The 14,341-nt window shown below is 44.3% G+C and overlaps 1 protein-coding gene across 1 annotated transcript in view; it reads right to left on the bottom strand.

The window, feature by feature from the left end:
• Positions 1-221: 221 nt before the first annotated feature.
• Positions 222-14,341, bottom strand: part of LOC141223163 (gastrula zinc finger protein XlCGF53.1-like) — a 28,896-nt gene continuing 14,776 nt past the window's right edge. Inside the window, exons 2-7 of the mRNA XM_073666788.1 lie at positions 8,254-10,032; positions 7,945-8,124; positions 7,738-7,861; positions 7,556-7,653; positions 7,267-7,357; positions 222-788 (exon numbers count right to left, since the gene is read on the bottom strand). Coding sequence (XP_073522889.1) covers positions 595-788; positions 7,267-7,357; positions 7,556-7,653; positions 7,738-7,861; positions 7,945-8,124; positions 8,254-8,331 — 765 coding nt within the window. The 5' untranslated portion in view covers positions 8,332-10,032 and the 3' untranslated portion in view covers positions 222-594. The remainder of the gene's footprint in view (positions 789-7,266; positions 7,358-7,555; positions 7,654-7,737; positions 7,862-7,944; positions 8,125-8,253; positions 10,033-14,341) is intronic.

A 14,341-nucleotide genomic window follows, 5' to 3' on the forward strand; every position in this document is an offset into this window, starting at 1 on the left:
AAAACATTTCCCACATTCTGAACATGAAAAAGGCTTCTCCCCTGTGTGAATTCTCTGGTGGTTATTAAGATGCGCTTTCCGGTTAAAACATTTCCCACATTCTGAACATGAAAAAGGCTTCTCCCCTGTGTGAGTTCTCTGGTGAGTAACAAAATCTAATTTCTGATTAAAACATTTCCCACAATCTGAACAGGAAAATGGCTTCTCCCCTGTGTGAGTATTCTGATGTTTCATAAAATTTGATTTCTGGTTAAAACATTTCCCACATTCTGAACAGGAAAAAGGTTTCTCCCCTGTGTGAGTTCTCTGGTGGCAATCAAGATGCGCTTTCCGGTTAAAACATTTCCCACATTCTAAACATGAAAAAGGCTTCTCACCTGTGTGAATTTTCTGGTGAGAAACAAGATCTGATATCTGGTTAAAACATTTCCCACACTTGGAACAAGAAAATCTATTCTCCGCTGTGTGAATTTTTTGATGTTTAAGGAAAGATTTTTCGAGGGGAAAACTTTTTCTAGGTTCTGAAAGTGAAAATGGCTTCTTTGCTTTAGAAGCAGTTTGTTTTTTAATGCTTATTTTGTGACTTTGATTTTCCTAAGTAGTCGGTAATGAATCAGAAGACAGGACCTGTTTCAAAGGATCAGATGATAGATCTTTGTTGTGAAGGGATGATGTTATATCTGGAGTAATGGCATTCACTTCAGTTGTATCCTGTGGGATCTCGAGATCATCCGATTTAAAAATTGAAGTTGTCAGCTGTCCCTCTGATCTCCTGGTATAATCACCTGCTAAGAAAAAACACAATTATTAATTTTAAATAAAATATCTTTAAAATTTATATTTTTGAACATTTCTACAAACACTCCTTAAAATGCATGTTCTTTAAAAAATTACATTATTCACCAAGACAATGACAGTTCATAGTCTAATAAAGGCTCTTGAAAAGCAACATGGCTTCCATAAACCCATCCAGCAATATCCACTCTCCCAAAGTCAAATCTCCCCCTCGCTTCTGAGCCTTGCAGTGTGACCAAACCATACTTAGCATCCATGTATTTGGAATTACTATTGTGAGAAGAACCCACTTAATTTACGGTGTGTGTCTCCTGGAGCACAATCTGGGCACTATGTGTTGGGTAATAAAATGACACATTTGCAATTTTCACTCTCCAACATGCACTTCTTGATAATTTCCAGAAAGTGGCTGTGGAATCAAAATAGTCACTTTTGCTATAGACTGAAAAGCTCTGGAGAGGGACAGAAGCGCATACAAAATAGGGCAATTCCGCCTGGTTAGGGATAGGTTATAATCGATGATAGCACTAACCTAAGGCTGTTGTGTGTAGGCACAACACCTATAAGAACATAAAAAGCCGCTGCAGCTGCCCCGTGGCTGGAGGAAAGGTTCTTCCAGAGGTATAATGGTAAAAATGGAAGCTGACACGTTTAGGCGGGCTGGGCTCCAGAAATGAAAAGCCTTGGGATTCCAATACGGTTTGTATTAATACCAACACATTTTCTGTCATAAAAACCAAGCCTCTTGGTTTTATACAGGTGCATCTCACTAAATTAGAATATCATCAAAAAGTTAATTTATTTAAGTTCTTCAATACAAAAAGTGAAACTCATATTATATAGAGTCATTACAGAGAGAGAGATCTATTTCAAGTGTTTATTTCTGTCAATGTTGATGACTATGGCTTACAGCCAATGAAAACACAAAAGTCATTATCTCAGTAAATTAGAATACTTTATAACAACAGCTTGAAAAATGATTTTAAAATCCGAAATGTTGACCTAATGAAATGTATGTTCAGTAAATGCACTCAATACTTTGTTGGGGCTCCTTTTGCATCAATTACTGTATCAATGTGGCGTGGCATGGCGGCAATCAGCCTGTGGCACTGCTGAGGTGTTATGGAAGGCTAGGTGGCTTTGATAACAGCCTTCAGCTCGTCTGCATTGTTGGGTCTGGTGTCTCTCGTCTTCCTCTTGACAATACCCCATTGATTCTTTATGGGGTTAAGGTCAGGCGAGTTTGCTGGCCAATCAAGCACCGTTCTACTGTTGTTTTTAAACCAGGTATTGGTACTTTTGGCAGTGTGGACAGGTGCCAAGTCCTGCTGGAGAATGAAATTTCCATCTCCAAAAAGCTTGTCGGCAGAGGGAAGCATGAAGTGCTCTGAAATTTCCTGGTAGACGGCTGCGCTGACTTTGGTCTTGATAAAACACATTGGACCTACACCAGCAGAAGAGATGGCTCCCCAACCATCACTGACTTCACACTAGACCTCAAGCAGCTTGGATAGTGGCCTGTCCACTCTTCCTCCAGACTCTAGGATCTTGATTTCCAATAGAAATGCAAAATTGAGGACTTCTGGTTCCAGCGCTGGTCATGTAGGGAGGATGACTCCTGAGCTCCCGTCACCTCCACAGACCTTACTAAAATACCGGCTACAAATAGCGGCGATAGGCTCCGTAACCAGGCAAGTCAGGAAGACTGAACGGTGGGGCACGCGTCCCACCTACATGGAAAAATATCTACTGCGCAGCAATGCCAAAAACAAGACAGCCCGCGCTTTCAGGGAGGTGTCATGGTGCTGGTACATGCAGACGCTCGCGCCACTGCAGAGGAAAGCAGGCTGGAGACGCACATGAACACTGGCACTGATGGTAACAGAGACACCCAGGTACTGGGATTGGACTATAAGAGACTGGCCTCGGAGGTGGCCGATAAACTATTACCTGAGATATTACATACCTTGAAAGAATCAGTGACACAGGCACTGCAGGCAATGCAGGAACAGCTACATGAGGCCACTGAGTAAATAAACAGAATAGAAACAAGGATATCTGCAATAGAGGACGATGCGCACACTGATCAAGAGAGTCTGGCTAGACTTACAAGAGAAAATGTTGTATTGAGAGACTGAATAGACAACCTGAAGAACAGATCCAGAAGGAGTAATCTCGGAATAGTGGGACTGCCAGAGACATTCCCCTATGAAGAGCTGAAAAAACTCTGTGAAATAGACATACCCAAAGCACCGGACATCACAACAGGACGCAAATCTGAAAGGGTGCACCGCATTGGTCCACCAGGAAATATGGAGAAAGGGGACAATAAAAGACCAAGACAAGTAATAGTAAAGTATCTTGATTTTTCTGATAAAAATGACATTATACAGAAATATCGCCGCCTCAGACAGCCCCTGTTGGTCCGAGGGGTAAAACTTCCACTATTTGAAGACTTTTCAGCTGAAGTAACCAGACAACGCAGATCCTTTGCTTTAATCTTCTCAGTCTTATTTAGCAAAAATATACGTTTTCAATTAAGATATCCAGCAATTCTTCATATAAGACTGTGGGATGGATACTCCAGACCCTTCACAGATCCGAAAGCAGCGGAAGCGTTCATGGATAACATCTTGAATCTACAACAACAGTACAGCCCCTATGCACGAAGAACAGATCCTAGAGAGTCTCAAGGAACACCTGAAGAAGACATCGGGTGATCACCCCCCTCCTCATCAAATTCACCGAGAAAGCAAAGGCAAGACAGGAGATCAAAAACCCCATGAAAAGAAAGAACTGTTGGGACAGTGAGTAAAAGCACTCTTGGGGAAAGATATGGGAGTCTACTCAGGACGTTGATTATATAAGACTCTGTGATATTCCTCACATATACCCTCCAAGTGTCTCACCACCTTGCCTCATCCAGATCTTGGTCACTCTCCAGTAATATCCGTTAAGGGCTAACTGGTAGGAGGGTACTGAATGTTTTGTATTTTCATGTAATATGTTGGACGAGTCTGGGGGAGGGGGGGAGACAATAATAAGGGTATAATTTGAAAAGAGGGGCTATAGGAACAATCGGAAAGGAAAATGTGGCAAAAAAAAGGGGGTGATAGATAAATAAATAAAATGATACAGGAGGTGCCGTGGTGAGGGAGATTTGACCAGGAAGAAGTGAAGTCAAAGAAGCTTAAAATACTGTATATAAGCTTAGGGTCATTTATTAACATGGTCATCAAGTTTGGTTCATGTTTACAGTTTAAAAAAGCCAAGTTTTGTTTGTAGGGATCTATAATAAAATACAATCCTGGAGCGGTTCATCTACACACGTTATCTCACTTGAACAGTTGCAGCTGAAAGCAGGGAAAGGGGGAGAAAAGGGAAAACATGGGGGAGAAAAACCAGACAGTTGGGGGAAAAGGTAACCCAAAAAAATGTTGGAAAAAATTATGAGAATAATTTCATGGAATGTTAAAAGGATACGCTCTCCGCAAGAGCATATGATGATTCTTTGTCACCTGAAACGCCTGAAGCCAGATGTAGCTCTACTCCAAGAAACCCATTTTGAAAAAAAAGATTTCCGGAGAATGAAAAAAATGTGGGTGGGTAAAGTTTTCGGGGCATCATCAGTTGATAAGAAAGCAGGGGTGCTCACATTAATGAATAAAAATATAAATAGGCAGATGAGTGAAACTTATGTGGGAGAAGACGGTAGACTTCATATTCTGTCATTACCTGTAGGGGAGAAACGTATAGCTTATACAATGTCTATGCACCAAATACAAATAATAAAATCTTCTTTCATCAACTGGAGAAAAAGGTAATAGCAGACCTGGGCACAAATAGAATAGTGGGAGGTGCTCTAAGTTAGGTGGTCAATGTTGAGGAGGACAGGAAGAACTATCAAAAGGCGACCAAAACCGCCAAAAGACAGGATAGAGTTTTACCCATTTTGTTTGTCTATGGGGTTAGGTGATGCATGGAGACTACTACACCCTCAGAATAGGGAGTCCACTCACTATTCGCATGCGTGTGGCTCGCTATCCAGAACAGATTATTTTCTCATATCGGCAAACATACTAAGAAGGGTAGAGGATACCCAGATGCAAAACATAGTAATATCTGATCATGCATTGATACTGTTAGATATAGCTGATACACGCCAAAAGGTTCAGATTTGTTATGGAGATGCTCCTCCTTATTGAAAGATGATGAAGGCTTCACCCTAAGAGTAAAGGATTAGTGGTCAGATTTTCTAATAGATAACGAAGAGAATAGGGAAAATAATAAATGACTATGGGAAATGGTAAAAGCGGTAACAAGAGGCAGAATAATGTCATATGTCTGTGGCAAAAAAAGAAACACTCAAAAAAAATTCGAGGAGGCCTCTGAGAAACTTAGAGATGCCTACACCAAATTTCAAACCAGTATGAATAAACATAACAGGGAAAAGTGGTTGAAGGAACAAAGATCGTGTGGGTGGAAAAAAGGGAACAATTATACCAGCGGGATCTCGAAATTAACTTATCCAAATATGGAAATAAATCAGAGAAAATGATGGCGAATCTGGTGAGAAATAAGTTAACAGTACAAGGCCCCCAATGTTTGAAGGACTCGAAGGGTAACATCCCAGGGAAATAACAGAAAGACTAGGATCCTTTTACAGAGATCTGTATAGCAACACCTCTACTGAAAAGTTTGGAAATAGCACTTTACTAGAAAGGGTTAAACTACCAAAACTGACAGATGAGTTTAAACAACACCTAAACGCCAAAATCACACTAGAAGAGAAAATAACCACCATCAAAAAACTCCACAACCACAAAGCACCAGGCTCAGATGAATACACAAGTGAATTCTACAAAACGATAATAGAAGACATAGCCCCTCTTTTAACAGATCTATTTAATGACATACTGGAGGGAAAAGGAATGATTAATTCAAGCGTCATGGCCTATATCAAATTATTACATAAACCAGGAAAAGACCCAATGGCCCTGGGCTTATACAGACCGATTTCTCTCAGAAATGTTGACAAAATACTCTCCAAGATAATGGCAGATAGATTGGCCACCATCATGCCAAAGCTAATATCACGCGCACAGTCAGGTTTCATCAAGGGTAGACCGGCCACGATAAACATTAGAAAAGTACTATTGACACTTAAGATAAATCTTAACCCAAGGACAAGAGAAACACCAGCTTTACCTGCAATAGATGCTGAAAAAGCTTTTGACAATGTAAGATGGGATTGGATGTATATAGTGTTGAGAGGAATGTCTTTTGTAGGCCCCTTCTATGAATATATACGCACCATATACTCATCTCCGAAGGCACGGGTATACAGTACAGACCAAAAGTTTGGACACACCTTCTCTAAATTTAAACATTTTTCTGTATTTTCATGACTATGAAAATTGCACATTCACACTGAAGGCATCAAAACTATGAATTAATACATGTGGAATTATATACTTAACAAAAAAGTGTGAAACAACTGAAAATATGTCTTATATTCTAGGTTCTTAAAAGTAGCCACCTTTTGCTTTGATGACTGCTTTGCACACTCTTGGCATTCTCTTGATGAGCTTCAAGAGGTAGTCACCGGAAATGGTTTTCACTTCACAGGTGTGCTCTGTCAGGTTTAATAAGTGAAATTTCTTGCCTTATAAATGTGCTTGGGACCATCAGATGTGTTGTGCAGAAGTCTGGTAGATACACAGCTGATAGTCCTACTGAATTGACTGTTAGAATTTGTATTATGGCAAGAAAAAAGCAGCTAAGTAAAGAAAAACGAGTGGCCATCATTACTTTAAGAAATGAAGGTCAGTCAGTCTGAAAAATTTGGAAAACTTTGAAAGTGTCCCCAAGTGCAGTTGCAAAAACCATCAAGCGCTACAAAGAGACTGGCTCACATGAGGACCGCCCCAGGAAAGGAAGACCAAGAGTCATCTCTGCTTCTGAGGATAAGTTTATCCAAGTCACCAGCCTTGGAAATCGCAGGTTAACAGCAGCTCAGATTAGAGACCAGGTCAATGCCACACAGAGTTCTAGCAGCCGATACATCTCTTCAACAACTGTTAAGAGGAGACTTTGTGCAGCAGGCCTTCATGGTAAAATAGCTGCTAGGAAACCACTGCTAAGGACAGGCAACAAGCAGAAGAGACTTGTTTGGGCTAAAGAACACAAGGAATGGACATTAGACCAGTGGAAATCTGTGCTTTGGTCTAATGAGTCCAAATTTGAGATCCCAGGGGGAGGTGGATCTTCCTGGTTGCAAGTTCTATAGAAAAGGGTTTTCAATACCCAAAGTCATTTCAACAGTTTTGGGTGGAGGAGAATGTTGAGATCTAGAGGCAAAATGGAGATCACACGATTGTGATAAGGTCGGACTACACTACTGATAAAGCAACCACAGCCGGTGACTGAGAAGAATCAATGACTTCTCTGTATTTAGTGGTCACTACTCACCTGGCCAGCCATATGTAGGAATCTCCTCTTTACACCACTCAACACCCCTCACACATGTCTCTGTAGTATTAATATGGGTCAGATTTTCACCCTGAAACAAATATCGTAAAAGTCACAGACAGATGGAGAAGTCCCATCTATGATCAGCTCTAATCCTGCCATCTCCACCGTTCTCATTACACAAGTATAAAACATATAATACTGGTGGATAAAACAAGACTGAGCACAAGACCTTCACAGCCGTCTACACATCATAGGGGAAATCTCATGACACCTTCTCTCCATCTACCTGATGATCCTGAGGAACATTGGGATCTTCTTGTTTACAGTCCTGTCGAAGAAGAGGACGGGGACATCTCTCTGGTGTTGTCCTCTTACTGGATAGAACTGGAGGAAAGAAAATTCATGGACTGAATTCGTTCTTTACATACAGATAATTATAGGCCGTGTGTATTTAGTCCTGTCTATTACCTGGTGATGTGAGGGGCTGGGGAACCTCCATCATGACGTCCTTGTACAGATCTTTGTGTCCTTCTAAATACTCCCACTCCTCCATGGAGAAATAGACAGCGACATCCTGACACCTTATAAGAACCTGACACATACAATGATACCATCATCCCCCCGATCCATTCATAGCGTTACTGTATAATGTCCCAGCATTCCCAGCAGTGTCACCTCTCCAGTCAGCAGCTCAATCATCTTGTAGGCGAGTTCTAGGATCTTCTGGTCACTGATGTCCTCATGTATCAGGGGGTGAGGTGGAGGCCCTGTGATTGGGCTCAGGGGTCTTCCCCATCCCTCAGACACAGGGGCCTGACAGCGCTCACTAGAGGTCTTCTTCACTACTGTGTAATCCTGGTTATGGAGAGACACATTAATACATCTCACTCTAGACATTTCCAGAGTCCTCACCTCTCCAGTTCTGTCCATCTGTTATTCCCATAGATAAGAATGATGTAATGTAACGTCATCAGAATCTCTCACCTCTCCAGTAAGCCGGAAGAGGATCTCTAGGGTGAGGTGTAACATCCTCTCCACCATCTTGTCTCTGTCCATATCCATCCTTGATGGATAAAATCAGGAAAATTCTCTTATATAGAAGATCTTCACTGATCTGATATTGTAGAGACATGAATGAGAAGAAGATGAGCCGATGTAACATCATAAAAATCCTGTGTAATTGTAACATCCCTGGTGGCGTGCTTGCATAGTGCACCACCTCCCACTATGCAAGACCGCAATCTTACCCATCAGTCCAGCCTGCAAACCTTGCTCCAGTTCATGCTGTGTGCTTGTCCCTTGTCTGACTGCTTAGGGCGGCGGCCCGGTTGCTTCCTGATTCTTATAGCTGCTGTGGGCGCGCTCCTAATGCATCCCCAGCCTATTGCTGTGAGTCACTGGATATTTAAACCCCCTCCACCCTGAAGGTGGTGCCTGAGCAACACTAACAATCAGTGTGCTCCTTCGCCTCTGAGTTGCCAGGTCCTGTTCTCATCTTGTCTGTTTCCGCCATCCTGAGGGCTGTATTCCCAGGCCTGTTACCTGTGACTTCGTTCCAGTGTCAGTTCCTGTCTGAACTATCTCCTAGCCTGTTGTCTGTTTATTTCTATATCCATACCTTCCCTTTTTCTGCAGTGTCTGAACCTGCACCTAGCTCCAACTCGTTGTCTCTCTACTTCTGTTTGTGACTTTAGAGTCCACTCGCTACTTCGTTGTAAGTACCTTGTGTGTATCTGGTTCTGCTTGTCCCTTTTCCCTTCCTCCATATCTACCTCCTGTGTTCTAACCGTCTTCCTGTATTTTCCTGTCTGTTCCATGTGAACAGAGCCCAGTCCTCTCTGCCTGCACCTTCAGCCCTGTCCTGCTCTGCTTGTCCACCGCTCCTGCGGTTTCGCTCTGCTCCCCCTTGTCCACCGCTCCGGTGGTTCTTCTCTGCTCTGCTTGTCCACCGCTCCGGCGGTTTCGCTCTGCTCTACCTTGTCCAGCGCACCTGCGGTTTCGCTCTGTCTGCTTGCTCACCGCACCAGCGGTTTCTCTCTGCTCTGCCTTGTCCACCGCTCCGGCGGTTTTGCTCTGCTCTACCTTGTCCACCGCACCTGCGGTTTCGCTCTGTCTGCTTGCTCACCGCACTAGTGGTTTCTTTCAGCTCTGCCTGGTCCACCACTCCGGCGGTTTCGCTCTGCTCTGCTTGCTCACCGAACCAGCGGTTCCTCTCTGCTCTGCTTTGTCCACCGCTCCGGCGGTTTCGCTCTGCTCTGCCTTGTCCTCCGCTCCGGCGGTTTCGCTTTACTCTGCTTGTCTACCGCATCTGCGGCTCTGTTCCTGTATCCCAGTCTGTACTGGACCCTATCAAGCCTGCGCTCCAACCTGCTAGTGCCTCCCTATCTGCACGCCAGCCGTGCCTGCCAGTACCTCCCTGTTGGCATACCAGCTGTGCTTACCAGTACCCACCTGTCTGCATACCAACTGTGCCTGCCAATACCCACCTGTCTGTATGCCAGCCTAACCTGCCTGTTCCTGCATTCCCCAGTTCCTGCATTCCAACAGCGATGTCCGGGGTCTGACCTGGAGTAGCACCTGGTCCTTCTGCTCGGTTCCTCCCTGGTGCACGGAGTCGACTGAGCTGCCATGCGACCTTGGTCGGATCGGGTTGATACTTAGTTACGCCCCTCCAGGCACTCCTCGGTTCATGGCACAGTGGGATCACTAATCAAGCACACCCCAGTCAGTCCGGGCGTGTGCATAACAGTAATAATACAATTACTGGAGATAATAAGGGGAAACATATGAGGAGATTTATTATTTTACAGTATTTAGTTTTCTTCTTTACATCTAGTAATAAAACCTATATACACTGCTCAAAAAAATAAAGGGAACACTCAAATAACACATCCTAGATCTGAATGAATGAAATATTCTCATTGAATACTTTGTTCTGTACAAAGTTGAATGTGCTGACAACAAAATCACACATAAATCATTAATGGAAATCAAATGTATTAACCAATGGAGGCCTGGATTTGGAGTCACCCCCAAAATTAAAGTGGAAAAACACACTACAGGCTGATCCAAGGTTGATGTAATGTCCTTAAAACAAGTCAAAATGAGGCTCAGTATTGTGTGTGGCCTCCACGTGCCTGTATGACCTCCCTACAATGCCTGGGCATGCTCCTGATGAGGTTGCGGATGGTCTCCTGTGGGATCTCCTCCCAGACCTGGACTAAAGCATCCGCCAACTCCTGGACAGTCTGTGCTGCAACGTGACGTTGGTGGATGGAGCGAGACATGATGTCCCAGATGTGCTCAATCGGATTCAGGTCTAGGGAAAGGGCGGGCCAGTCCATAGCTTCAATGCCTTCATCTTGCAGGAACTGCTGACACACTCCAGCCACATGAGATCTGCCATTGTCCTGCATTAGGAGGAACCCAGGGCCAAGCGCACCAGCATATGGTCTCACAAGGGGTGTGAGGATCTCATCTCTGTACCTAATGGCAGTCAGGCTACCTCTGGCGAGCACATGGAGGGCTGTGCGGCCCTCCAAAGAAATGCCACCCCACACCATTACTGACCCACTGCCAAACCGTTCATGCTGAAGGATGTTGCAGGCTGCAGATCGCTCTCCACGGCGTCTCCAGACTCTGTCACATGTGCTCAGTGTGAACCTGCTTTCATGTGTGAAAAGCACAGGGCGCCAGTGGCGACTTTGCCAATCCTGGTGATCTGTGGCAAATGCCAAGCGTCCTGCATTGTGTTGGGCTGTGAGCACAACCCCCATATATGGACGACGGGCCCTCATACCACCCTCATGGAGTTGGTTTCTAACCGTTTGTGCAGACACATGCACATTTGTGGCCTGCTGGAGGTCATTTTGCAGGGCTCTGGCAGTGCTCCTCCTGTTCCTCCTTGCACAAAGGAGGAGGTAACAGTTCTGCTGCTGGGTTGTTGCCCTCCTATGGCTCCCTCCACGTCTCCTGGTGTACTGGCCTGTCTCCTGGTAGCGCCTCCAGCCTCTGGACACTACGTTAACAGACACAGCAAACCTTCTATATAATTCTATGTAAATATATATTTATTTTTTATTTTAAATTCTTTTTTTTACAGGTACCATGGTACCTGGGTCTGGAGGTGAGAGTCTCCTCTTCTCCAGCCCCGGGTACCATCCACACATTGAACCGCATTAACATCCGCATGTATACATGTATACATACGGATGTTAAGCATTTCAATGCAAGTCAATGGCGGCAATTACGCTGCATGTCCGCAAAATTAATGGACATGCTGCGCATTTTTCCGCAATGATACCCGCATCGGAAATTTCCGCAGCATGTGCACAGCACATGCGGATTCTCATTGGGGACCATGGGGCATGTATTATCAAGCGTTTTCGCTGCGGAAATTCCGCGGCAAAAACGCTTGAAAAACGCATAGTGGGCACGCAGCCTTACAGCTGCTGGCAATGATTGAAGGAGGTCCCCCCTGCCAGCCTAACAGTGAGTAAATACAAATGGGGGGGCCTTTAGTCAGGGATGATAGAGGGGAAGGGGTTAAGTTACTTAAGGATGAATGGGGGCCATATTCCCTCATCGCCCCTTTCACAACTGACTGACTGCACGGTGCACCCCATTCCCTTATCCCCTCTGACTGAGGCTTTTCCCTCCATATCACCCCTGGCTGCACCCCCTCCCTGTATCACACCTGACTGCACCCCCTAACTGATCCTCATCCCCCGTATTACCCCTGACCTGAGCCCCCTCTCCCCTTATCACCCCTGACCTGAGCCCCCTCTCCTCGTATCACCCTGACTGCACCTTCTCTCCCTGTATCACCCCTGACCTGAGCCCCCTCTCCCTGTATCACCCCTGACTGCACCTCCTCTCCCTGTATCATCCCTGAGCTGAGCCCCCTCTCCCTGTATCACCTCTGACTGCGACCCCTTTCCTATATCAACCCATGTGACCTCTCTCCCTTTATCACCTCAGACAGACTTAGCCCCCTCTCCCTGTATCACCCCTGACTGACTTAGCCCCTTCTCCCTGTATCACCCATGACTGACTTAGTCCCCTCTCCCTGTATCACCCCTGACTTACTAAAAGTCTTACTAAAAGTTACTAGCAAAGTGAGGCCCTTGATAAGAAGTTATGGCCTTAAATGTGGCAGAGAGATTTAAGTAAGGGAAAGCTCTTTTTTTATATCACTAATAACGCCATACATAAGTGATTTAGGGCCCCCACCACTATTAGTGGATACATTCACATTATGCATTTGCTGCAGAATTTCTACAATGGAAAACCCATAGCAAATTAACAGCGGTAATATCCACACAGATATAGTGCAGATATTGTTGTCTTTACTGCTGGTTCACCTTTACCACTGAGGCTATGTTCCCACGTTCAGGATTCTCTGCGGTTTTGAAACTGTGTGTTTATGCAGTGTCAAAACTGCAGTGGCCAGATGTTAAAGCATAGTGGATGGGATTTCTAGAAATCCCATGTCCACTATGTGTGCATCTCAGGCTGCGGATCACCCGCGGATTCTGACAAGTGGCACGTCTTTCAGATCCGCAGCATGTCAATTTCTCTTGCGGGTCCACATGTGGACTTTCCCAATAGACTAACATCTATTAGGAAAGTCCACAGGAGAAAAAAAAAATGGCGCTGCTCATTAGCATAATGAGGGCGGAAGTGCTGCGACTCTACTGCAGTGTCGGGGCCGCAGCGGCTTCACTCTGTGGGAATGTAGCCTGACTTGATCCTTTTGTATTGCAAAGGATGAAGTCGGTGGTGAATATCCGCAGCATCGGTTAATTCACGCTCTGGATTTTCTCAGCGTATGGATGAGATGTCATAAAATCCCATCCACTACGCTGGTGCTATAAAACATTGGTTTAGCTGTTATTACACATCAGGGGACATTTATCATTGAGTTTGCACCAAAATGTGGGCGCCATCTCTTTCTATAACAATAAGAAGTGTACTATCTTATATTATACCCTGATATTAGCGTGTTACCACACAATTGGAGGTCTTATATTTATTTCTATGTAGCTACGTAGTGGGCCCCAAGAATTATTTTCTCTGGTGGGCCCAATGTACTCCAGTCCGACGCTGTGTGAGCCTATAGTAACTCCACTAATATCAGGAATTTTATGTAATTCTACAGCTAAATGTTCCATCATCAATGTGTATAGCAGAGGTGATAAGGGACACGCTTGTCTCGTCCCCTTTTTAATAGAAAATGTGTCAGATAGAAGGCCGGTTACCCTATCACTTTAGGGTCAGTGAAGGATAGAATTTTAGATAACAAGAAAGAGCTCAACTCAATCTGTGGCAATGTGCTCTTCAAGAAAGTCCAGTGCACTCTGTTGAACGCCTTTTCAGTGTTGACAAAAACAAGGCACATTGGGATCCCCTGGTTTTTTTTTGCATGTGAAATTAACAATGTTTTATCCGTATTATCACGAGCCTCTCTACCTTTAATGCAGCCAACCTGATCGCTGCTAACAATTGAGGGTAGGTAGTGGGAGAGCCATGGTGCAATTATTTTAGAGAATATTTTGACATCTACATTAATGAATGATATTGGATGAATATTAGGGCAGGCATTTGGTTCTTTTCCAGGCTTTGAGAAAAACCATTATATGACTCTTAACTGATTGGGGGCAAAGGAGGGGAGTCTTCTGAGATATTATTGAGCTCTTCGGCTAAAATGGTAATAACATGGGTACAAATATCTTATAAAATCTATTATTGAATCCATCTGGCCCAGGGCTCTTCCCGATAGGCCAATAAATCATTCCCTCTCCTATCTCTTGTTCAGTGAAAGCTTTGTCTAGTAAATCCTGCTCAGGGGTCTGTCTGGAAGGAAAAGCAGTGTCCATATTTTGTTTCAAGAATATTAGGTGGCATGTCGTGGTATTGTCCATGAATATTATACAGCGAGCTATAACAGCAACGAAATGCTTCAGCTATGTCAATGGGGTTATGAATTTCTGGCACAGGTGTCCTTTTATTTTGTATACATATGTCCTTTACATGCATGGATGTAACCTCCTTCCCAGTCGGAGGCCACATT

The sequence above is a fragment of the Phyllobates terribilis genome, unplaced genomic scaffold (assembly GCF_046119375.1).
Source record: "Phyllobates terribilis strain yellow unplaced genomic scaffold, ASM4611937v1 Scaffold_374__1_contigs__length_1864666, whole genome shotgun sequence".
Classification (NCBI taxonomy): domain Eukaryota; kingdom Metazoa; phylum Chordata; class Amphibia; order Anura; family Dendrobatidae; genus Phyllobates; species Phyllobates terribilis.